This window comes from Phycodurus eques, chromosome 10, assembly GCF_024500275.1.
Source record: "Phycodurus eques isolate BA_2022a chromosome 10, UOR_Pequ_1.1, whole genome shotgun sequence".
Taxonomy (NCBI): Eukaryota; Metazoa; Chordata; class Actinopteri; order Syngnathiformes; family Syngnathidae; genus Phycodurus; species Phycodurus eques.
In genome coordinates this window covers 17,855,664-17,881,788 of record NC_084534.1, presented here as the reverse complement: position 1 = coordinate 17,881,788, position 26,125 = coordinate 17,855,664, and the positions used below count along the sequence as shown (strand labels likewise).

Here is a 26,125-nt window from a genome sequence, read left to right as displayed (position 1 = left end):
ACCTGGAAAAAAGGCTTGTGGACTTCCTGTGTATACTGCGATCACTAGCACAACTACAGACTGATGACTTGATGGTTTGAACTCAAACTTGACAAAATGTAGTTTTGTTTATTGCTGATGTTTTTGGACAAAAGTTAAATGCATCTAGACCAGTGAGGATAAGGGGTTTGGAAAATGAAAATGATATATGTCAAGCCTAAACATCGGATATGGTCATCTTGGTAGTCGAAGAGATCTTCTGTAAAACAAAAGACAGTGTAGCAATACAATTTGTCTACAGTTGTTCGGTCCTGGTTTCCTGCCATAGGGCTCCGCCATCCACCTGAACCAGAAGGAAGTGCTTCGACCTTTTACAGAAGCTGGGCATAACCAAGGAATAGAGATCACTTTACAGCTACAGTTAACATTTTGTCTCAGGACAACTATAATTTACACAACTGGTGCATTTTTCTGTATTTTGTAGATTGTTGGAGATTTTATAGTACAGAAAATGTCCACCAATGGCGAAACCGATTTCCATTAGCTTCACAACATTCGAACAATAGAGATTGCAACTACTGAAAGCGCATCCATGTTTCCGCCGGTTCATCTAACAGACGCACAATATCCGGTCCTACCCTTAAATGTGTCCCCCGCCGGCTTGTTGCATTGATGAGGCGCGCGTGTGTGTTAGCGACGAATTTAGTCCGAACAAAATATTTCGCAAACACAAACAATAACACAACTTGGCACGGCGCATTGCAAAAGTCGCAGCGTGTCTCATTTGTCCTTCACGCCGCAGGGAGACGACACATGTCGACTGAAGCCAAGAGGCTGTGCGCGGACAGAATGGCTGGCAAAAAAATCGGAACCCACAACGGAACCTTTCACTGTGACGAGGTTCTGGCCTGTTTCTTCCTACAGCAATTACCCGAATACAAGGTGGGCACAATGTCTGTCATATGTAGCATTATTACGGCCTTGTGTCATTACAACATGCCACATCGGGGCGCTGTTATAAAGAGACATGGAAGTCTCGTTCATTGCATAGCTCCGAGTGCATATTGCAAAGGAAACGTCAATGTGTTATAGTGAGCAAATTGATCAAGTTTATCGGTATTACCTTATCGCGGTATTACTAAAAGAAATGGAAAATTGGGGATTGGCTGATGCCAGTGGCACAAGTCGAAACATTAGGTACACTTGCATAATCGAGAACAGTGGTTATCATACTTTTTTTTTTTTTTTTTTTTTTTTTACATTACTTTTTTTTTTTTTTTTTTTTCACATTAAGTATCCCTTCAAAAAATAGTTGGCTGGAAGTACCACTATAATATAAACATAAAAAAACTGTGCTTTAAAAGTGATTACATTAAAATAGCAGATAACAGTTTGAAATTGCCAAAGAGCCAAAACAATGAAATGTCTAAAAATAGAAAAAAATATTAGCAAAGACACTGTTACGAAAAATATACAACGATTAAACCAAAATTACTCAAAATACAAAAAAAGAAAATATGAAACAAATTAGCAAATATTCAATCATCTCACAAATTGTAGAAAACCAACTATTTGATGAAAAATACACAAATATTTGTAAATTGTAAGAAAATGAATGTAAACTACACAAAGATTAGAAAATATAAATACACAATTGTTAGACAAATATACATTAGAAAAAAAACATTGAAATTATAACATGTAAAATACAGAAATATTAGAAAAAATACAACAAAACGTTTGCCAAAAATACACACATTAGAAAAACTGGGACGGGCTTGGGACTCATTGTGGTTGGGTATTGGGGCACTGGGTGGAATTACACCCCATCCCTCCACTCCCCCAAAAAACAAACAAACAACAAAAAAAACCAAGTAAAATATAGAAATATTTGAAAAATTTAAGATTTGACAAATATCCCAAAATATTTGACAAAAAAAAAATTGTCTAAAAAAATATGAGACAAAATTCTCTGAGTGCATTCCACCCTGTTTTTTTTTTTTTTTTTTTTTGACTAGTGTAAATGAGAGCATTTGAGTAGCAAATGAGAGCATTGGAGTAGTGTTAATGAGAGCAAGACTCGTGTGTATGAGAGTGTTGAGTAGTCCTTATGAGAGCCTTTCAGTAGTTTTTGTGTACGTGTGTGGAAGCATTTGAATAGTAAGTGTGAGAGCTTATCCTGAATAATGTCCCTAACAGCCCCTTATACGTACGTGCGAGCGAGCACGTTGGCGGAGAGGTGTGTGTCGTGGTAAGACACATTTAGGAAACATTGTAGTGGCTGGCTTCAACTGTTCGGCTGGCCTGATGGCAGTATATATAAAAAAACAAAAAAAAAACCGAGTCGAGTTATTTGCAGTTTGTGACCGTCCACGACTGAACAATCAAGCAGAACACCAAAGATGTACCCTTACTTGACAGTTCACTATATTGATGGGGATTTTCAAATAAAAAGTCGGCGCTTACAGCCCGGTTTTATGCAACTGCATTTGCTTCCGTTAATTTCAATTAGTGATTGCACTTTGTAATAGCACATTTATTCAGTTAGCCCTTGGTAAAGTAGAATTTTTGCGGGTACATTTATTTTTTATAATATATTTTATAATATATATATATACATAAATAAATGTGCTATTACAAAGTGCAATCACTCATTGCAACTTAACGGAAGCAAAAAAAATGGTTAGGGAAATCCTCTCTCAATCAAAATCGAAATTATTTATCTTTTGTAAAGGCAGAATTTGCAAGTGTGCCTAATGAAGTGTCCAGTGAGTGTTCAAGGTTACCTAATGATTGATTGGCTTGTCAAAAGGTTAAACTTGGTTCCTCCTTCGGGTCCAATTAGGCCGTCACGATCACAGTAATTGCTGAGCAGGATTCATTTAATTTCCCATTCAATTAAATCCAGTCGGTTTAGGGCACCAAAATAAGACATTTGGATGAATCGGATGTCATTTCCCAACGACTTCCTGTCCCACCTGACCCCCGCTCATTGGATAATTGCACGTCCGTTCTGTTCATCGCTCAGGATGCAGAGATCGTGCGGACCAGGGACTCCACGCTGCTGGCTGGCTGTGACATTGTCGTTGACGTGGGAGGAGAGTTTGACCCACAGAGGCACCGCTACGATCATCATCAGAGGTATGTGGCGGTGATTTACGGCTATCTGGAGGATGACAAAGCTGCTCCGGCTCAAGGTGTTTAGTCCAGCGGGAGAATCCATGCCGGTGAACTTGATATACAACTTGTAAATTGTTTATGATTCTACGTATTGGGGATTAGATGAGGCTGTTGTGATGGTTGGACTGTCAAAGTGGAACGTGGTGTTGAAATGAAGCCAGCGGGGCCATTCTGTGACGTTGGTAGACTTTGAAAACCACATTTCCCATTGGGATTAATTATATTTGAGTCATCTGTTATAGAGTCCAACCCATCATCAAACTTTTATATACTGTATGCTTCAATTAACATTTTAACACTAAGAAAGAAACAGAAGTCAACTTGCCCAATGTTAAAACGTTAAAGCACTCGTTAAAACACTCAACGTTAAAGAGTCCATATTATGGAGAAATAGCTTTAATTGCTTGAGTACTCCATGTGTAATCCCATATAATGGTAATCCCATTTTCAAAGTGCGTTTGCCTCATCTGCGAGTGTACCATCGCTACACCAAAGAAGGGAAATGTGTATTTGTATCTCTATTTTTGGGCTAGTTATACAAACTACGTCACTGACTTCTCTCCGAAAAGCGATCTGAGAAGACGAAAGGTGAAGGAACTAAAATCCCACTTGTCTGGACAGCAGTTTTTTTTCTCACGGCTAACTTAAAAAGCAAAGGCAGCCACCGAAGAAGTATCTTTCAGAGTGACTCACTTCGTTGTTAATTTTAATAATAATAACTTGAATAATTTCATACTGATGAGAAAGTAATAGATATAATTACAACCTTGTCTTTAGGTCAGGTTTATTGTGGTTGGACACATCTGAGGACCAGTCCACAATTCCAGATAATTTCAGATGGCGAGCTAACCCATTTATAAATATGTTTTGCATTTTTCTAGTAGGTTGATCATTTTGACTTGTTAATTTTATAAGTAGCTCGCATGCTGAAAACGTGTGGGCAGCCCTGCACTTGAGTGTCTTCTACTTGCAGGTCCAGAGGGGAAAAAATGTAGCGTCCAGTAAAACAAGTCATTTTGGTAAAAATACTTCACACAATGAGAAGCGCAAGTTCTTGAATTGCAGATGCGATTCACTTGCTCAAAGGCGACTGGTCAGCTCGGTGCCCTGATGTTAGCAGCCATATATTTTCTTTTTTTCCCCTCCAACCATATGATAAAGTCATAGCAAGTCCCTTTTCCTGGCGGGCGGCTGTTGATAATTAGTGCTCTTCTATTGATCGCTCTCCCCGCTGTGCGTTCACGAGCCACACAGGCTGGCACCACACTGACAGGTGCCCACAGGAGAACGTGGGTGTCGCTCATATTGCGCAGATGGGCGGGGCGAGATGTGAGTAATGGGTCTAAGCGGGCTGCGGTGTGTGTGTGTGTGTGTGTGAAGTCGGCGATAGAAGGGACATTCAGCAACAGTTTAACAGATGGAGATCACAACACCGCTATTAATATCCCATTTTGAAAAAAATACACAAATAGAAAATAATAGTAAATATTGGATGACAAAAATACTAGAAAACTAAAGAAGATGGACACAAAAAATAATATTGAAACATAATAAAAAAAATCTTATTAAAAACAAAGATATATATATAAGATGTAAAACACACAAACAATACAAGAAGAATACAAAAAAATATCACGGAAAAATAGCAAACTAGTGAAGGATAATGTGTGTGTGTGTGTATATATATATATATATATATATATATGTCTGTGTATATATATATAGATGTGTGTATATACATGTGTATATATGTGTGTGTGTGTGTGTGTATATATATATATATATATATATATATATATATGTATATATGTATGTGTATATATGTATATATATATGTATATATATATGTATATATATATATATATGTATATATATGTATGTATATATGTGTATATATATATGTATATATTAGTTGACAAATTCACAAAAATTGGAATGAATACAAACATAAGAATATTTCACACATATTAAAAAAAATGAAAAAGAGATTAAAAATGCACAAATATTAGAAAACAAAAAAATATTAGACAAAATACAAGAAAACAGTGAGAAACAAAATGACAAAAAATGTTTTGTGCTTTACATCAGTAAACACAATTATTTGACAAAACCATTTGGGCAGATAACAAATATATTGGAATAATTAAGTACAAGTAGACTGTTAACAGTGAAAAGGGACAGCTCTCTGTCTGCACTAATCAACTTAATGAAGTGATCAGGTGAACTGAATGTGACAGGGAAGTCATTAAATCAAATTTTTGAAAAAAAGAGGAACAAAGTAACAAGATCAGACTTTCTTATTCCAATCGTGCCACCTTGGCAACACAAACATCCTTTTTTTCTCCATTTTTGTGTTGACTTCTCCTCTCACTTGTTAATGAGCACAGGGCTGCGCCATCTTGGCCAATTAGGCCCTTTAATGGCCCTGATTAGCCCCCACCTCCCTCACATGTCACTCATTCACTTGACAGTCACTTATCTGCTGTGGTGCAGATCGCGCGTGCCTTCCAATTAGGCCTGAATCAAATGACCAGCAGTGACTCGATGCCGCCGGATGAACCACCCTCCCAACCCCCCTTCCTTCCACCCTCCACACCATCTGTGCACGTGGCTGTTTATTTATGTGTGCTCACGCTTGCAAACATGCCACGCAACCTGCTAGCTCTCCATCTCTGTACAAAGCAAACTGCCACTGAAGCCTAATGGACTATACAATATTTGTGGGGCTCCGAATCCTCGCTATGGACCTCTGATACACATCCATCAGATATTACAATTTAAAAACAACTTAATGTTGAGTTTTTGATACTAATATTTATGTAACTGCTCTTTTTATGTCACAAATATTAATGGTGGACCTCCAGCTCTTGGGCTATAGGTGACCCGTGAGAGCATTTGATCTGGCCTGATATGCAATTCTAAAAGCAAATTAAATCTACGCGTAACAATGACTGGGCCCTTGTGCCTCATTTTCCACGGTGAATCCTCGAAAATTATTATAAAATGGACCGAGGCTAAAATTTGAAATTATGCAAAATTCTGTCGGGTTTAAGTTATTCCCGTGCCAATGTTGAGTCTTATATTGAAAAATTTACTTTTTAATTGCCTATGTACAATTACAGTGCCGTGCCAGTACCCCCTCTCAAATTCTTATATTTTTGCATAGTTTCCCCCCTTTCTTTTCCCCCCGTTTGAGATCACCAACAAATATAAATATCAGACAAATGTAACCCAAGTGAACTTAAAATGCTGTTTTTAAATGGTGAGTTCATTTATTTAGGAACAAAATCAACAGTTGAAGCTACATTGTGACCTTTTGGTACCTTTCGATGACCCTGCTCACATTCATGACGTCTGTCTTTACGTTCAGGACCTTCGCAGAAACCTTCCACAGCCTGCGTCCCGACAAGCCCTGGGTGACCAAGCTGAGCTCTGCCGGCCTGGTCTATCTCCACTTTGGCCGTCAGCTGCTGGCCCAGCTGACGCAGCTGAAGGAGGACGACAAGCAGCTGGAGATCCTCTATGACAAAGTGAGAGTGACAGGACAACGCTTCCCGGGGATGTTGTGTCTGCTGTTATTTTCTATTGGAACAAATGCCCACTGCGGGGAGGTGATAGAGGAAAACAAATCAATGCATTAATATAGTAGGAGGACATAAAGACCCTTTCCAAAAAATTTGAATATCATGGAAAAGTTTATTTATTTCCATAATTCCATTCAAAAAGTTAAACTTTCATAGATTATAGGCCCACAATTTAACAATTGCAAGTATTTATTTGTTTATTTTTACATAATTTGGGCTTCCATCTTATAAAACCCACAAAATCAGGAATTCCAAAAATTGGAATACTGTGACAAAGTAAGCCCAGGTTTTGCAGGCCATAAATGTTTTAAACTGAGTGTCACACACACTAATCATCTACTAAACTCAAAACACCTGCACAGGTTTCCCAAGGTGTCATTAAATTAAATCAATTGTCTCAGTTGGACTCAATATGGGGAAGACTGCTGACTTGACAACTGGCCAGAAGACCATGATTACAACCCTCCATAGGATGGGTAAGTTCATAGCTAAGGAGGCTGGCTGTTCATAAAGTCATTTCTTGCCATCATGTTTACATATACTTTATGTAAAAATCAATGATCAAAACACACAATAACCATCAATTTAGCATACAAAAGCTGTTTGCCAAGAAAATGTTTTCCTGCTTGATAGTAAAAAAAAAAAGAAAAAAAGAAAAAAAAACCTTGCAACATTTTAGTCAATCGGCGACCCAATAAAGATGACCCGGCATCTAAATTCGTAGGAATTGTAGTTAGTCCAACTGTACAGGGCTAGTAGTTCACATGGTTGCCAGATGTTTGTACACTCAGTTAAAAACATAAAGCAGTTCACAAGTAAACTAGCCAACTTAATATAGCGTTTACTTGAATTATTCATTTATACATTATATTTTGTGTAAATTAAAAATGCAGATGCTGATATATGTCACTGATGGTGTAGTGATACACTCGCTTGACTTTGGTGCGGGCAGCGTGGGTTCAGTTCCCACTCAGTGACAGTGTGAATGTGAGTGCGAATGGCTGTCTGTGCCTGTATGTGCCCTGCAACTGACTGGTAACCAGTTCAGGGTGTAGTCCGCCTTTCGCCCGAAGTCAGCTGGGATAGGCTCCAGCGACCCGCGATCCTGAACAGGAGAAACAGTGTTGAGAATGGAATGGAATGCTGATATATACACTGTATATTAAACCAGCCTAATATTCCACTTTCTGTAAAGCAAAAACCAATTTCCTACATTTTTTACATCATTCAAAACTGAGTATAACTGAGCTTTTCCACTGGGGTTCATTTTTCTGTGCACGTGTACCTACTGATGTGGCCAGTGAGTGTATGCCAATACAAGCATAATGTGAGGAAATTATGCTAACTGCAGGCACATTAGTTATTCCTGTTCAAATGTGGAGGCTCTTAAATAGGACATATTATGAAAGATTGACTTATTAAAATGCTTGTATACAGCGGGGTCAGGTGAGCAGTGGCTCATTTGCATGACACAGGCTCAGTTCAGGAGGCTAAAAAAAGTGAAAATGTGTTTAAATTCCTTATCCTTGGGGTATTTTGATGAAAGCATTTTACATGTTAATAAAACACTAGAGAACTGTTTTAAATTGTGGCAAAAACATGCATGTCTTTCAACCCCCCCCCCCCCAAAAAAAAGCATAGTATGTAAGAAAGGAAAAATTTGTTTATGGCGTTCTGCCTCCATCAGACACTTGGCGCAGAGAAGGACCAGAAATAACAGCAGCTAGTTGGAATTGTGGCACTTCCACTGTGACAGACTCCCGACTGAGAATACTGCAGTTCTATTTATTGAATTTTGGACCCACCAGCAGGAGGCACATGCATCTTTGCATGGCACATTAGGCTCGCCAAATCTTTGCACGCCATAAATGTAGTCACTATTAACTTGCATCATCTCCAGTCTGTGTGAATCCTCAAACATAATGTTTCGTGTATGCTCCACAGCTACTTTGTAAACACAGCTTTTTTTTTTATGCCTCGAAGCTCAGTTTCCCTTTTTACCTCCCTCTTATAGTGTCAACTGATCAGTGTATTACCTTGCATGTCCTGAGAGGAAAGGACATTTAGTCTGAAATACATCTCTATCTGTGCTGTCCCTCTATTGGATCTTGTCCAACCTTTTCAATTTAACTGTAAAATAGTAGCGGTCCTCTCTGGTTTAACAAGCTTGCATTGCACTTTAGCTCTCAGTCACTAGCTATACATTTGGACCTAATGGGCCCCAATGTCCCGTTGCTGCTTCCTTCCCTTTCTTGGAAAAAAAGGAGGCTTGACATCCATGCATTAATATAAAACTGCCTATTTCCATGTCATTACGCATTCATTAAGCTCTGTGCTCGCATCCTCTGTACACTTCCCGGCAGCTCTATGAGAACTTTGTGGAGGAGGTGGATGGTGTAGACAATGGCATTTCACAGTGTGATGGCGAGGCACGCTACGCCATATCCACGACACTGAGCGCACGTGTTGGCCACCTGAATCCGCGCTGGAACAGCAAGAGTCAGGACACTGAGGTGAGCGTGTTTGTGTGTGCGCGCGCACACTTTGTAGTGGAAATCACCGCGGCTCGTGACAGAAACGCAACGTGAAGCTCGGCATAAAAGGCAGTCATACATCAAACACTAGAATTGTTAGTGGAGCTAAAGGTTTTCCATACAATCCCATTATTCCGACTGTCAGCCCCTAAGCAGTATAAACAACTTTAATACCCACAGGTGCATAAAGTTGGCAAATATGCTTATTTCTTTTTTTCTATCTATTGCAGCAAATAGCTAATTGACTGACTAGTTTATAGTAAAATTACGTCAAAATCTGTCCGTTGAATATACAGAACTTTATTTCTTTCTCTGTGACAGTTCAATCCAGTTGCAGGGCGTCCTCTGTTTACGATGGAGTTTTGTTCCTTTTAGGGATGTCCCAATCAAAATTCTTCACTTCCGATTCGATATCGATATTGCAGCCTTGAGTTTTGGCCGATATCGGTCCGATCTGATATCGGCAATAATCATACATACTTGACTTATTTTGTAGTAGGGAATGTTAGAAAAAGCCTGATCAAGTGATATTACTCAAACAGAGAGCAATAATCAGCAACAGTAGGTTATGTAAATTTATTATTAATGAATATTTATTATTAATGAATAGATTACATAAAGTAACTTTTAAAAATAAGAATGTACTACCCTTGATTACAATAATAATTAGAAAATCCTGAAAAATAACTTAAAACCAATATTAAAAAATATAGATTTAAATTGCAACGTAACCACTGTTTAACTTAAACATAAGCATATTCTGCATTTGAATAGATACAAAAATTTGAAAACCATGAAAGATAACCTCAATAAATAAATACAAAATTATACTTTTAAAGTGCAACCTAGCAAAGTTCAATTCACTCTGTATATCGTCAGAACAGCATTTGCTTTCTCCATATGTGTAGCAATACACTTGAACTTCTGGATGCAACTGAGGTCTTGTTTTTGACAATGTCATGGCAGATAGGAAAGTAGGAATATGTAGTGAGGCTCAAGGTGCTTAACAGTCTCTGTGTCCCTTGTTGGGATCGCTGTTCCTGCTGTACACGCCTTGGCCTCTGAGGGGCACTGTGGTGCACGCAATGAGATGCACACTTGCAGTAACAAAAAAACTAGAAGTCACAATCGAATGTGGTTAATATCTGTTTCCTCATTAGTGTTAACAGGGGAATGCCTGCGGGGGAAATGGCACGTTATTGTGCTGACTGTCATGAGACACCTGCGATCTACCTATGCATAACCATCATCTGTGTCAACACATTATTTTATATTTTTCCATCATCCAGGCTGTACCAGCTTGGCCCATTTACTTTGTGCCATTTCCGTTCTCAAGTGAATCGATGCAATTGCCTCCAATTGCCCTGCTCTTTGCACAACTCACGCAGCAATGTAGTGAGCACAAAGGAGCTCCGATTTAATCGGAAAATTGCTTGGCAAAAATCCTCAATAGAACAGACTTTTTAGGATGCAAAGAGATTCTTATCTCTTCCTTGCCTGCTAAAGCTCAGACTCACAGTTCCCTGTAGTGCAAATCTGAACTGGAGTTATTTTGGCCATGTTGAATGAATATAAGTTGACTTTACCAGAGGATATTAATTTTTGGTTTTGTTCCTTAAACTGGCCTAACATGGCAAAGCTACACAAAACCGAGACATTTGTTCATAGCAAAATTAAAATGTCCCAATATAAACCATGTTTGAGTCTATATTTATCCATCTATCCATTTATCGTACAGCGTATCCTCATTGGGGTCGCCGGCGTGCTGGAGCCTATCCCAGCCAACTCTGGGCGAGGTACACTCTGAACTGGTCGCCAGCCAATCGCAGGGCACATATAAACAAACAACCATTCGCACTCACATTCACACCTAAAGGCAATTTAGAGTCTTCAATTAACCTACCATGCATGTTGTTGGGATGTGGGAGGAAACCGGAGTACCCGGAGAAAATCCACGCAGGCACGGGGAGAACATGCAAACTCCAAACAGGCGTGGCCGGATTTGACTGTACATTTAACTTAACTAAATATACAGTCGTGCTCAAAAATATTGGCACCCCCAAACTGCCAATATTTTTTTAGCAAACTTTTTATATATATTTGTCTAAAAAATCGTAACCGCTCACTGTTCTGGCATTTAGCAAATATAAATGACCCAAAACAGGAAAGGTTGAGTCAAATGTCATGTCAGACAGTCAAGGAAAAAAAAAAAGCATAATGTGTGTTTAAAGTCGTGGTCAAGTCTTGCTTGCTTTTTGAAAAACGACTGTAAATTAGTAATACAATTGTTTTAATATCCGAATTTTGACTACCCTGTCTTTCAACAGACAGTGGTGCCTCGAGATAGGAGTCGCCGATTGTCCGAATTTTTGTTTTGACTTGCAAGGCCAAACTTGAAACGAGTTTTGTATGGCGGTAGATGGCTCCACTCACTCCACAAAAAGCAGAAGTTTGGCTGATATAATTAGTTAATATACTTTTAAAAAGAGGATTCAAGTTATGGCTTGCCACAACCAGATGGAGTTTACTGTCAAACTCAAGAAATCCATTACGCCGGAAAAGTTATGGAGATAAGTTGGCAGAAGACATGAGCCATTCACGCTATGGAATGTGGAGGATTCACACAAAAGCAGATCGGCTCATATAACATTATTAAAGAAGAACTGCAGGTTATGTGGGGGTGCAAATGTTGTTACTGTACCGTATAAAATATAAACGCCGTTTCAAATAAGTTGGGCGTATTGCTAGACATGATGTCTGTGAGCCAGAGGCTGAGCTGCACTTTATTTGTTTACGGAGTAAACTAGTGACTGCAGCGAGAGACAATTATACTTTCTGTCGTTTACCTAATATGTTCAGTGTAGGAACTTTGTACACCTCTGTTTTGTACCGGAAAAAGCAAAAATGCAAATGCATGTAATCTTTTACTACTGCTACTGCTTTTACTACTGCTACTACCGCAACCCACTTTTAGGTCCAGACCAGCAGTAGCGAATCATATATATGGTATAGATCACTCTGAGGCTTGACTAACAAACAGATAAAAAAAACATGAAACATTATGCCGAACTTGCCAGCAAGAGCTCTTTTTACCGCATCAACTATATCTTTCCATCTGTAGGAGGGGTTCAAAAAGGCCTTGGCATTAGTTGGAGAAGAGTTTCTGGACCGTTTGGATTTCTACCTGTCTTGCTGGTTGCCAGCCCGCCAGGTTGTGGAAGAAGCCATCAATGAGCGGCACAAGGTACACACAAAATGTTTGATGTAGCTATAGTATCTTTTCCTGCGGTGTTCATTGAGTGTTGTTGTGTTTGAAAAACTTGAGACAGACAATGATTAGCTCCTCTTGTTTCCAGGTAGAGCCCAGTGGGCAGGTGATGGAGTTCTCCCAGGGCGGTTGTCCCTGGAAGGAGCATCTGTTCGCCTTGGAGAAGGAGCTCCAGGTGGAGACGCCCATCAAGTATGTGCTGTACTCCGACCAGATTGGACAGTGGAGGGTCCAGTGTGTTCCTGCGGGCCTCAACAGCTTCCAGAGCAGGTGATAACAGCTGGCAACATGATTTTTTTTTTTTAATAATGTCGACTCGACAATGTCCAGCTGCACGCTCATGTTACCAAAGGAGCCTGCATGTATACAGAGTGGTGACAGGCTTTGGCTCCACACTTTCCCCGATGCGTTTAGTTGACTCACTGCTCATTGGAGCATTTGACAACAACTCATGGAAGTACAAAAATTCCTGTTTGTAGAACGAGAAGCATCCTTTAGTTGAAGCAGAGGTCATTCCTCTGTAGAGAGCGAGAGTAAAAAAGATGTAAACACATCCTACATCTCAACAGAGCCCCCTGAACCCGGAAGTCATGTGTAGCTCCCTCACTTCTGGGAAACACTACATGGCCACTTGCCTACATGACGAATGCTTTCATTGACAGCCGATTATCCGTATCAACTCCACTCCTTTTTTAAAGGTGGATTTTAATGAATGTGAGCTTCACAAGTTCAATCTCGCTGGCAACATCCTCTATTGAACTAGTGTCTTTAATTAACCCGTCACCATAGGCGACCTGCATCCACCCAGGGGAATGCAGTGGAGCAAGGTCAGCCCAAATTTGCATAACTGTTGTTGCATGAGAGTCCACTCTATTAATGATGCCATTTAAAATAAATGTGATTGTTCAGTCATGAATGTATTTTTGTATAATGGACACAGGGTACAAAAACTGTAATAAAAGGTATTACTTGCCCAGCCCTATATTTGAGATACAAAATTTTCCATCACATTATAAATTGCACCCTAGTGAGGATAAGCAGTATGGAAAATGGATGGATGGGTTACGAATTGCGCCATGTAGTGACTCCAGGAGCTTCTATCTGAAGCTGGGGTCCATAATACTCTCCATGGTGATATGACCAAAAGAATATGGTGTTCAGTAGGTTCTGTCGCACAAGCCCCAGCCTGCAGTCCACCACCTTTGTCAGTCCAACTTCATGTTCATTCTTTTTTTAGTCTTGCTGATTAATGGCGGTGACGATGGGACGAAGCTGTCAGTGTGAATGTGTTAGATGATTAGCACCTTTCAGGAATGGCTCCTGTTTTCCAGGAGGGAAAACGTTTACCCGCTGAGACTGTCCACAAAGCTGCTCGATTAACGTCATCAGTGGCCCCACCGGAGTGCCGTAGTTGCTGTTATTGACTCGCTGTGCCAGCATGCCACACTTGCTTTGTATGTTGTTGGAGCTGCAAAAAACTTGCCTTTGTTTTTCCATTTTTAATCCTGCTAGTATTTTCTCTGTGAGCTGTGGTCACTGTACTGTAATTTGTGGCAACAAGTGGTGTTGGCGGCCGATCCCAGCTTGTTCCAATAATACAGTATTGCCGAATGGACATTCATTTGGCACGCGTTCAACATAAGTGCCTGTCAGATGGGCGCGCAGCGGAGCGCCTAAAAGCCGACTGTCTTCCGTCGCCCTTTTCCTCACTCACCTGGATGTGTCTCTTTAAAAATGGCAGTAACGGCGTTTGTCTTCAGCCAGCTGTGCTCTGGAGACAACCTTGAAGCAGGTGTAAGGGTTTGATTTGTGTTTCACTAAGGTGTGGCAATGATTGGCAGTGTGGGGATCAGCAATTACTCTGTGCAAACAAACTCAGATAGTGCCTTGGGGAACAAGCTGTAGGAGCAATTAAGTGTTATCTACGATTAACTACTTGGCTTCATAATTCTACTTAAGCAAAAATAGTATTATCAGCCATTAAAAATAAATAAGGAAACCACACATTTATTTTCCTATTAAAGATTATTTCCTGAACAACATAGCCTGAGACTCGTTGCCTAATTCCTTGCAATTGTAACGCACAAGCCAACAGTAACAAAATACTGTAAAGTAACTCCAGCCTACTTGTTCTTCATGAGAAGTATGAGCCTGTCAACATATCAAAGCAGTGAAGTGACACTAGCCCCTCTGACAATGTCTTCTCAGCAAATTAGGGCATCGGACGCGTAACTGTAGACATGGCATTTATTTGTCAGTCAGTCCAAAGTTGTTGCAAAGTTTCAGGGATAGCAAAGTACTGATGCAGAACAATGTCACTCTGTTCACTTTCTACCATTCGCTGTTGAATAGATTATACATAGTTACTACTGACTTTTTCTTGTTTAAAATGATCCCACACTTTGCTCTCTTCCTGCACAGATTTGCCTTTATTTCAGTCAGCAGTCTATTTAGGCAGCAAATTAGATGTCTCTGAATTAACTACACCCCTGAATGAAATCCATCGTACCTCAATAGTTTTCGGACATAGCAACTTCAGAACATGCTGTGACATTGTTAAAGAAGCCACCCTGCCCCATACACTGTTAGTAAGTAAAAGCATGTTTACTCTTGGAGGCAGCATTTCATACACTACACTGTGTATATGTAGCACATGGACAGATCCCCAAACACAAATTCCCCCCCACCGCGTCAACAACTTCACGGAGCAATCAAATACTTGCCGCTTATCCGAAGGAAATGCTCTCGGGATGAAACGTTTTTTGAAAACCCTACAAATGGTTTGGTTTGACTTTTTCAATTTGGTCCGCATGTGTCCCGTTTGGTTCATAACAGGTGCGACCTTTTTCTTCTTCTACATTTACCAATGAGGCGAGGCAGTGTGTCCACTCCAGAGCAAAGTAGCAAGTTAGCCAAGATGGTCTTGCATACATGTCATCTGCGTCATGTTTTCCAGCGATGTCACCAGGCGCTTCTTCGTGGTATTACTGCATGATAGTACCTTTGCATCATGATTTTGCAGACATTGTAGGCTGTTGCTTGAAAATGGTTCTGGATCTTCCCCTCGCCTAGCTGGTCATGTCATGGCTGGTGAAACTTGATGTGGGGTGTTTGTCATTTTACTTCAGTGGTGCTAGAGTACAAAATGGACTGGACTAGAGACTTTACACCGATCTGATTGGCTTGATCGATATCGGCCGATAATTAGCATTTTATGCTGATCGGCTTTGTCCTAGTACACCGAAGATCGGCTCTGCAAAAGACATTTACTTTGCGTCGCCATCGTGTGCAGTATATTTGAATCCAAAAGCTGGTTTATTTTTAGCCTTGTTGTGTGTCTTTTGACGTAGTACTGTAAATATCTGACGGGCAATAAAGTTATTTTTTTAAAATACGTTGGCGGTATGGGACAGACAACACGTCTGAGACCGACAACACGTAATGCCCGGATCAGACTACAAGACAAATTTGGTCTTTCACGATTGCACTATGTCAGACTACTGCAATAAAAGCTTGTATTCCGATACCCCCGCATCCCGTCTTTTATGATCACTGGGCTTTATCTTGTCAACTCAAACGCAACTGGATACACGCGTTACCATGGTGACGACAACAACAATCGATCGCGCGTGTATTGTATTGGTCAAAAAAGAACAAGATGAGGGAAAAACGTGGTGTTGGTGGTTACTGGTGCTCGGGAGAAGACGTTCATTCACGGATTGCTTGAGGTATGTTCAAGTAATTTTAATACGATACGGCTTGCAAGCAGGCAACCAAACATTATGTAGCCTAGCAAGCTCGTGCTAGCACTAACAGTTCTACGTAAACATGCCAGCGTTCTGTCGAATCATGCGCTAAGGTTTTGATGTGTGTGAAGTATTTTAATTACAATAAAGTAATTTAATTACAGTAAGTTAGCACCCATTATTTCTGTCATGATGTAATGTTGGTTTGACCTGACTGTTTAGAATACATAAACTGACAAGAGAATATTTGTGAAGATACTCAGTATACACATTGGTTTATCTAGTGATTGGATCAGTGATCGGTTATCTTTTTTTTTTTTTTTTTAACTCGCAGATCGGCCCCAAAAAAATCCTGATCGTGTGAAGACTAGTAACGGATACTGTACGTTTTCAGACTTAGGCAGACAACACAAGATTTACTTTGTTTAATTTCATACTTGATGAGTGGGGATGTACTCCAGAGATCCAACTATTTGTAACATATTAAAACCAAATCAATTATCCACAATATGTCCCCTGTAATATAAGATGTAATTAATTAAATTCCTCATTGTGGACACCAAGTGCTAAGCACAATAATAAATCCATTCATGTTTTGTGTTGAGAATACAAGGAGTCAGGCACACATGAGTGAGTGAATGAGTTTATCGCTCCACTTGAAGAGATCTGCAACGTACATTCATTTGGCGTATCTTCACTCTCACCCGTTCCGCTGCGTTGTCACTCCACTTACTCATCACATGACAGTGAAAGAACATTCCGATGTGCATATAACACGTTAGGCAGTAGAAAGTATTTAAATTACATTCCAGTTTATTGCCCTCAATCTTGGTTCCTCTGCCTCGAGCTCAAAATCATCCACCATGCAATTGCTTTTTTGTGACATTATTATAAAAATCTCCATTTTCTATATACCCCCACTTCCCATACACACACATACAGTATATGCACCCACCCCTTTCAGTGTCTCAGTGGATAATATAATCTCAACCCGTGACATAAAGATTAATCCCATAAATAATCACTTTCCCATGATAAAATATGTTTGCAGTTTGTTTCTGTCTCGCTTGTAACCAAAGGAAATGCATAATAGAGGTCTTAAGATGTTGCTAATATTTTGGTAACCATACTTAGCATGAGCAACCATAACTGAACATAATTGCCTTCACTAAATGGGATGGCTTTTGATGGGTTAATAATTAAATTTTTTGCTTTATATAGTTGGATGGTTTATCATCTTGACTCAATGCTCTACTCCTTATTGAAGCGTTTCCATTGGCACTAGATTATGTATTGGTGACGTACACCACCGCTGCTCGCTTGTTGATCTGTCAGATTTGTCATAATAGAAATGACAAATGCAAACGTTAGCTTATGTTTGCTCTGCCTTCGCTCTGGATGTTACAGTATAAACTCAACAATAAGACTGTAACGATACACCAAAGTTAAGAGTCTATTCGCATCTCAATTTCGGACCCACGGTTGGATACACGATTCGATTTAATGGTATTAGATTAATTATATTTATAATACAGTTTTAGGGCTGCAATTAACATTTATTTTAATAATCGATTATTCATTTTTTTACATCGTTGAGTTGGATAAGCATGTTTTCATTTGCTTCCCTTTAAAAAAAACAGGAATTTTTTTCAAATTGATAGGGCATAAAATGCACACACATAAATTGATTATGATTCAGTTGCTGGTTTGGTCCGTAACATGTCAGGAAATATAGGCCTAAATGTTGATCGTTGTTTTCCAAAGTAAAAGCAGATGTTTGCAAATGTCTTATTTTGATGAAACACAAAACTAATCTGTCTGCATTCATGGAGGACTAATGAAATCTGAGAATATTTACTGTTGAGAGATTGACATTAAGAGGAGTTGGACAATAAAAGTTAATGTCTCCAAAAAAATTATAGCTGATCGAAGTAGTTTTTCATTAAGTTGATGATCGATTAGTTGTCGATTAATCAGTTAATTGTTTCACTGCTATTATTCATTGATAGTGTATGATAAATACATTTGTCAGACTACACTGTGCCTGTGTTTTCTTCAGTGTCCCACTTAAAAATCATTTTGGGATAGTGTCTTTGAAGTTGCATTAACATCTTCCACACGACTTGGAGACGTTTTTGAAATACTTACGGCAGATAGTAAGTCGACGGATAGTCGATTACACGATTTCCATCTCTGTTCTCAACCGGGTAGCCGAAATGCTCCATTAGCTCTGACCTAAATGAGCTTGAAGGGCCCACAATTTCAGGTTTATTAGTCGTACTAGCCGTCATATTAGTGTCTTCGTCTCCTCCGGTTCACTTTGCGTAGTTGAACAGAACTAATATGTAGTAGCCACTGTTTTGCTCACTCCGGTCAGATGACTATCACCCCAAAAATGTGTCGCATGATGTGCAGTTGGAGGAGGCTTGCTGAAGAAATTTAGCTTCAATCTAGGATTATGTTTTTTTAAACTAACAAAAAACAATTTTTTAGTAAAGCGGCAACTGAATATGCCGTGTGAGCATGCGATATTACACAGGTTTTTTTGGGTGAGCGGGGGATCCAGCTCTTGTATTGTCTCATTAAATGGTGTGCTGGTGTTGTGTGCATGCAGTGTGTGTCTCCTGTTACTTCACACACTGTTTGCTGGTAAACACGTCATACAGTCCATTCTCCCTCTCTAACTCATCCTGTTAGTTGTTAAGTACCTCAACACTGATGATTCTTCCGCGATACGGAAAAGTACTACATCTTCAGCGCCTCCCAAGACAATGTCGTCAGAGAAAAAGCATGCTAAATTGAGATGGTGAACAAGGTATAATTGTAACCTGCGAAACACCCGACTGTCTGCTTTTATCCTCTTATTACTGATACAGGAATAGAAAGAGGGGTGGATGATGTGACCATGGCTGTTACTATTTTCACCTATGTCCACAGCATACATTCAACCACCCCACTATCAGTAGCTCTCCCATTGTTCCCCCCCATCTCACCATCTCTTTTATGTACAGTATTTTGTGTCTTTACGCTCTGTATCTGCTTTTTCCATGGTCAATCTTGTGCCATCCTTCCACTAATTCCTTCCCTTTCCCTCGCCCCCACCCAGCCGTCTCCCTATCTGGCCACCTCACCTTTCACACGTAACCTCATCCCCCTTCCCTGCGCTCCTTTCCACTCCACTGCAGAATTTCATTAGGTGTTGGCGCATGTTCAAGTCAACTCTGAAGCTCTCCAAAGCTTTAAATTCAAACAGGAGCATCGATGAATGGGAAAGAACAGTGTTTTAGATGAATACAAAAAGAAATAAAATAAATGTAAAAAAAAAATAAATAATCCAGATGGCTGTCTCTCTGGGCGGCCCGCGTCCTCCCAATAGACATGTGCCAACTGTTCTATAGGGGTGCTGTTATCACCTGTGTCCCTGCCACTGCACCTGTAGTGGAGGGCGGGGGAGAGGTTTATTTTTATCGGAAATGTGTGTGAGCATAGGGAGGAGAACAGTGGAAGCAGCGCTTCCTCGGAAAGGTAATGTGAGCTATAGGTGAAGCGGAAAGAAAATAGAGGCTGTACAACACAATATCATCTTCCTCTTTATTGCCCAAGAAATCTTCTCAACAGCCTCAAGGAGGAGGAAGGAATAATTGTTTTCCTGTCTTTGCTCCCAGGTGGCTTTAACTGTTCTCAAAGGTTATTTTGACTTTGGCCCATGAAGTTACAGTATGTTTTCACTGGCATGGAACCATGGGTTGTTGGTATATTTGTTAGTGTAAAGTTGAGTTTTTGGGTTATTTTTCCAAGAATGTCCTCGTGAAAGTATGGAGATGAGTCACACATTCTCCATTGTGTGACATCTTTAGCCACTAAAATGTTTCAAGAAATCTCTTTAATTTCACCCTGTTAGGAAAAATAAAAATAAAATCTGTCAGATTTTAATTAATTTGAATAAGATTTGTTCTCTGAAAATCCATCCATATTCTATACAGTTTGTCCTCATTAGGGTCATGGGTGTGCTGGACCCTATCCCAGCTATGTTGAGAGGCGGGGTACACTCTGGACTGGTCACCAGCAAATCGTAGGACACGCGCAAATAACCATTCACAATCACATTTACACGTAGAGACAGTGAGTCTTCAACCAACCTATCATGCATGTTTTCGGAATGTAGGTGGCAGCCCCCACGCACAGGAAGGCCAGAGCTGAGATTTGAACCCTGAAACTACTAATCACGAGTCCACCATGCTGCTTGTTCTATTTACAGTGCCACCATCCTGCATCATGAAGTGCTTTAATGTGAACTTTTTCAATTTCAGTGAGCTCTTGACATTTTAACATTTGGAAGGGGAATGAGGAACCGATGCTGTTAATTAAGGGAACCTGTGACATAAACCTTACATCAGGTCATGGGCTCATACATTTGTGAGGCACTCTACGTAACGTGACAAACTGTATTTTCAAACAGGTTTATCTACATCCATATCCACCTTAAACAAGGACTCACACAACATTGCAGAGAGATTACATGTCCGCGTCTTCTCTGCGTTAAAGACACCATGTCCACAAACAGTAACTTAAAGATGATCTAATACTGCACAGGGAAATGTGGCAAGACTCCACACTTTTTGCCACTGTTGACGAGCTTTAGTCGGTGCCCCCGTTCTGGTCAGCAACAGAGACTCGGCAATTAACTCTTTTGACAAACTGGAGATATTTTTTCATTGCTGTGCATTGTCAAGTGAGTTTAATTCAGTACACGTGCTAATTCAGTACAGCGCTTGTATCTTAAATTTGCACCTGCAAGTCAAAGCAAAAAAACATACGAATTACGGCTCGTATCACAAAACTCTTAACGTATCTCAAGGTGTGTGTGTGTGTAAAAAACCTACAAACCAGCAGCCAATGTTTAATGCAGTGAAACCATGATTCTTGAGTTTCATCTTTTAGCACTGAAGCACTCGCTGGTAGGGTCTACTGCGTAGGTGACTAACTCAAGGCCCGGGGGCCAGATGCGGCCCGCCACATCATTTTATGTGGTCCGCAAAAGCAAATCATGCTAGTCAAGTTCCGTGATTTTTGCTAAAATCTTTATCCAAATTGTCATAATAATAAACAATAATGTTGAGGTATTGCATTTTTCTGTTACCAAACCCTTCTTCTACAGTAACTTAAACAATACTTGAACAAACTATTATCCTTGTCTTCTGATTTCAAAACTAGTTATCCCTCAATTTGTTGTGTAATGGTAATAATATGATTTGGCGATTAAACATTTCCCTGTTCTAACGGCCCTCTGAGGGAAATCATAAATACAATGCGGCCCGAGACAAAAATGAGTTTGACACCCCTGGTCTACTGTATGTCATGATAGTACTTTAAAATGGAGATCTATGCGCCGTGCGACTAATTTTCTAATTGTGGACTTTATATCGCAGCTTCCTGACCTCTCATAACAACCGCTGCAAACCTTCCCACTCCTTCCCCTCATTACCAAGCCTGTTGACCTTTTCCGCGCAGGCAGCCATACAATGGAGCGATCCACCACTTGATTCATTTAACAGCGATTATGGCTGTGCTTCGCTCACCTCCGCAGGCTGTCTTTATGGAGATCAACATATATTGACATGAGTTCATGGCGCAGGGGCTGCAACGTGGTTGTGTGGCGCTTATGTTTTTGCCTTGGAAACACAATGCATACCAGGTGGACAATAATGGTAAGCTGTTAGGAATTTATTTTGTCGTACGGTTTCAATATTCACTCACATAACGGGCCGTGTCGTAAATTCAGTCTATACAACGATGGGCAATGCTGATAACGCTGCATCCAACAACGCTGCAACTCTGCTTCACCTCCATCTTTGACGGAATAGCCCAACTGTGACGTCACTTTAGGGCCAAAATCTGAACGACTTGCTTAAAGGCACATTTTCAAACATAGGCAAGTAACCAAAAAAAAATAATTATAGGGGAGCCTCGTTATACTATACTTCCATTCCTATGATAGTGATGTAATCCATATTTGTATCTCCGTGTACGTTCTTGTGCTGCTTGTCAACGTACAGTATTTTTTCGCTGTGTTTCATTCGTAACCCCAAAACTTCATGTCGGGATCGTCTTAATAAAAGATCCACCTCTACTAGGTTGTATAATTGTGTAACTTTACACTTGGAGTCTGTGGTGCGGCCGTGACCGTTGTGTCTGTGGCACAGACCCAACGATTAGTATACTGTACATACAAGCAATTAGTCATGGTTACATACTGGAGGCCCCCATATAAATTTTTATTTTTTATTTTTTCATAGTGTCATATTGTGTAGTTAAATGAATTATAAATGAGAATGAATTTAATTAAAAACTAGCGTATTTTACATTTCTTTATTTTTACCTCATCTTCAATTCACCTGGCCCATGTGTCCATTTTAAAAATCAAATGTGGCAAGTTTGCCAGCCATTTCCTGTAATAGACTGTAAAGTATACATGTACATTTCTTCTTTTCATCAAGCTTTTATTTGTTAAAAAAAAAAAAAACATGGCCCAAGATTGGCATGGTAGCTCTAGCTGCAAGTCATCTTTCATATATAGAAACCATTTTAAAGGCAGTCAGTGAGTGCTCTATCAGGATGTAAAATAGTGAGATAATGGAGATAAATGGCACTTCACAATGACATTGATACCCACACAGAAAAAGGGGTTGTGCTCAATTTGCGAGGTGGCAAATGAGCTGTTCTATGTTTTTTTATTTGATTTTACATTTTCATGCTCTCATCCACTTTGGCGGTGGTGAGGTCAGCCCCTCTCGGAGCCGATCTTTGCCCTGATTGACGGCAGACTCTGGTGTCCCTGTATGACTGTGATTTTTCACATAATTGGAGGAGAAGAATAAGGGCTGATTGCTTCTGGTGGTGTATTTGCGACGTCTGATTGAGGCCGCGCTACGGTTCATGTCCTTTAGCTACACATGAGGAGAAGCATAGACACAACACTTTTTGTACAGGAGGTTGAAACAGCTGCTGCCGCACGCGTGCTAACCCCGGTCTTTTGTCTTCAGACTGCCCCTGCTCGAGGAGTGGCGCGGCATCCGCGACGACCAGCTGTCCCAGCTCAGCGGCATCAAGGGCTGCGTCTTTGTGCACACCAACGGCTTTATCGGCGGGAACAAGACGCGGGAAGGGGCCCTGGAGATGGCCCGCAGCACCCTTCAGGCTGCCGCCAAGTCGTCTGCGAACGGCGAATGCTGATCGGTCTGAAAGCACCCCCCCCCCCCCTTTTTTTTTTGTTTGGGTTGTGTAGTCAGAGCTTGTTGGGGGTCACTAATGTTCATCTTGTTAGTCTAGGGATGGTTTGCAACTGGCCACAATATTAGGTACAACTGCACAGTCAAGTACAACGATAAGCTGCCTTTAAAGGTGATAATACTCAGTTTTGATGGACACTCTCAGAGGTGTTTCTAGCCAAAATAAGGTTACCACCTCTCATAGTAATGTAATACATGTCTACATTCCAAACCGTAGTAACACTAACGAAAGTAGAAGAGCCCTTTGCGGGTTTTAGACCTTTGCCAAGGCCCAAAAATGTTAATTTGAGTCTAGACAATATTGCACCTTCTTGTATACACGCATCATGCTCGTACTTGAATTTTCTCTGTAAGTTATTGTTTGAGAAATTTAGAAAAAAATAAAATAAATATTATAGTAATCACAAGATTTAACAAAAATCCACATCTGAACCCATTCTCCCCCTCCCCCCTAAAAAAAAAACCATCTGCAATGGCCATATCTCAAAGGTTAATTGAAGAAATTGTCCGTAGGCGTGAATGTGAGTGAGTGGTTGTTTTTCTATGTGCTCTGCGATTGGTTGTCGACCAGTTCAGGGTGTACCACGCCTCTCGCCCAGAGTCAGCTTGGATAGCCTCCAGCACGGCCGCGACCCTAGTGAGGATAAGCGGTACGGAAAATGGATGGATGGCTGGATGGCCATATCTGGATTCATACTCTATCAGGGTTGGTGGGTTGTAGACCTCTGCCAAGGCCCAAAGTAGCTAATTTGAGCCAAAACGAAAACTGCACACTTGTTTGCTCCTGTCCTGCATGCCAATGTAGTTTCTCTGTCAACTTCATACATTGTCAGACAAATTAAGGAATTTGTCAAACTAAATACAACATTTAAAGAAACAAACAATAGACTGGCATCCAAATTTCTTGTAGTATTATGACTATTTAAAAAAAGAAAAAATTCTGTATTTTTAAAAAATAATAATGAATACTCACAAAATTTGAAACAATACGCATCCACATATTCCTCTGAATATTATGACTAATCAAGCATTTTTTTTCTTGTAATTTGAGTTCGGTTATTTTTCAGTAATGGTCCTGATATCTGGAGCAGCGCTGAAATAATTTCTCGTTTTCCAGTGGTCCACAATTTTGGTCAATCTAGTAATTAACAAAAAAGAAAACCCCCTCCTTAGCAGAGGTAAATATTTTCAAGTTAATGCAAAACGGCATTATCATCTTTCTAAAGGCAGTTTTTGTTTTGATACAGCTCTTCCAATTGGATCCCATTTGATGTTGTCGCTGAACCTAATAAACTGCCATTCATTTCCATTAAAATGCTCTTAATACTTTGTGGTCTTTTCTATGTTTCTAGCAGTGAAGCTGTTGCTTTGCCAAATCTGATCATATCATCGCTGTCAACCATCTGCCAAGGTTGGCCATTGAAGCCTGCGAATAGCCATGAATTCCCTTTTTAAGGACGTCTAATTCATGCAGACCGGTACACAGAGGGGACGGCGAGCTCCTTTCATTGGTTGTGCACTACAAAGAAACGCGCAGGCTATTTCCACCAGGCTGCGGCATCAAAGCGTCTATAAGGCGCACCTTGATTAATGCACAAAAATTTCATTTTCAAAGGCCGTGAACAGGCGCTCCTCATGGCGGCCCAGTGAGCTACACGCTCAATTTCTGTCGGATTTTTAACACATATTTCCTTCCCTTGATGGTCAACCTGTTGCTCCCATCATACAGTCAGGTCCATAAATATTGGGACATCAACACAATTCTCATCTGTTTGGCTCTGAACACCACCACAATGGATTTCAAATGAAACGAAACAGTAACTGCAGGCTTTTTTAATTTGAGGGTTTTTACATCCAAATCAGGTGAACCGTGTAGGAATTACAAGTTTGTATAGATACCTCCAACTTTTAAAGGGACAAAAGGTAATGGGACATATTAACAATCTCAAATCACACTTTCACTTTTTAATACGTGGTTGCAAATCTTTTGAAGTCAATCACGTCTTAAGTCTGGAACGCATAGACGTCACCAGATGATGGATTTCATCTTTGGTGATGCTCTGCCAGACCTCGACTGCAACTGTCTTCATGTTCTTGGGGCATTTTCCCTTCAGTTTTGTCTTCAGCAAGTAAAATGCATGCTCCGTAAGATTCGGGTCAGGTGATTGACTTGGCCATTGCATAACATTCCACTTGCCTTTAAAAAAAAACAAAAAAAAACTTGACGAAACCGAAAACCAAAACTGAGGAACCCAAGGCCGAAAACTGAAACACCTGAACAAATGATCAATCAATCAAACTTTATTTGTAAGCACTTTTCATACAAAAAAGGCAACACAAAATTATTTGGATATTATATCAAGAACATTACCATGGGACAGTTATTGCAGTATATTATGTCAGAGGATAAAAGATTAGGCGACAATAAGGACGCACCGTTTGGGCTAGTAGCCGCTACCATGATAACGGAAAAGCCACGCGATTCCCATAATTCACTGGGACATGCAAATTTGAATTATTACAGTAAAAAGACATTTATCTTTGT

General features: G+C 40.1%; 1 protein-coding gene across 1 annotated transcript; it reads left to right on the top strand.

Annotated features, from left to right (window-relative positions):
- The first annotated feature begins 623 nt into the window (after positions 1-623).
- Positions 624-24,906, top strand: myg1 (myg1 exonuclease). The gene is made up of 7 exons (XM_061687887.1): positions 624-921; positions 3,008-3,120; positions 6,530-6,689; positions 9,107-9,256; positions 12,399-12,521; positions 12,634-12,815; positions 23,335-24,906. The coding sequence occupies exons 1-7, from the start codon at positions 652-654 to the stop codon at positions 23,522-23,524; spliced, it is 1,188 nt and encodes a 395-aa protein (XP_061543871.1). The 5' UTR covers positions 624-651; the 3' UTR covers positions 23,525-24,906.
- Positions 24,907-26,125: the final 1,219 nt, after the last annotated feature.

Bases quoted from the DNA above. Each gene is read 5' to 3' on its own strand.
- myg1 (XM_061687887.1), top strand. From the start codon at position 652: ATGAGGCGCGCGTGTGTGTTAGCGACGAATTTAGTCCGAACAAAATAT. The intron at 12,522-12,633 runs GTACACACAAAA...TCTTGTTTCCAG, and splicing joins CCATCAATGAGCGGCACAAG to GTAGAGCCCAGTGGGCAGGT. The intron at 12,816-23,334 runs GTGATAACAGCT...TTTTGTCTTCAG, and splicing joins CTCAACAGCTTCCAGAGCAG to ACTGCCCCTGCTCGAGGAGT.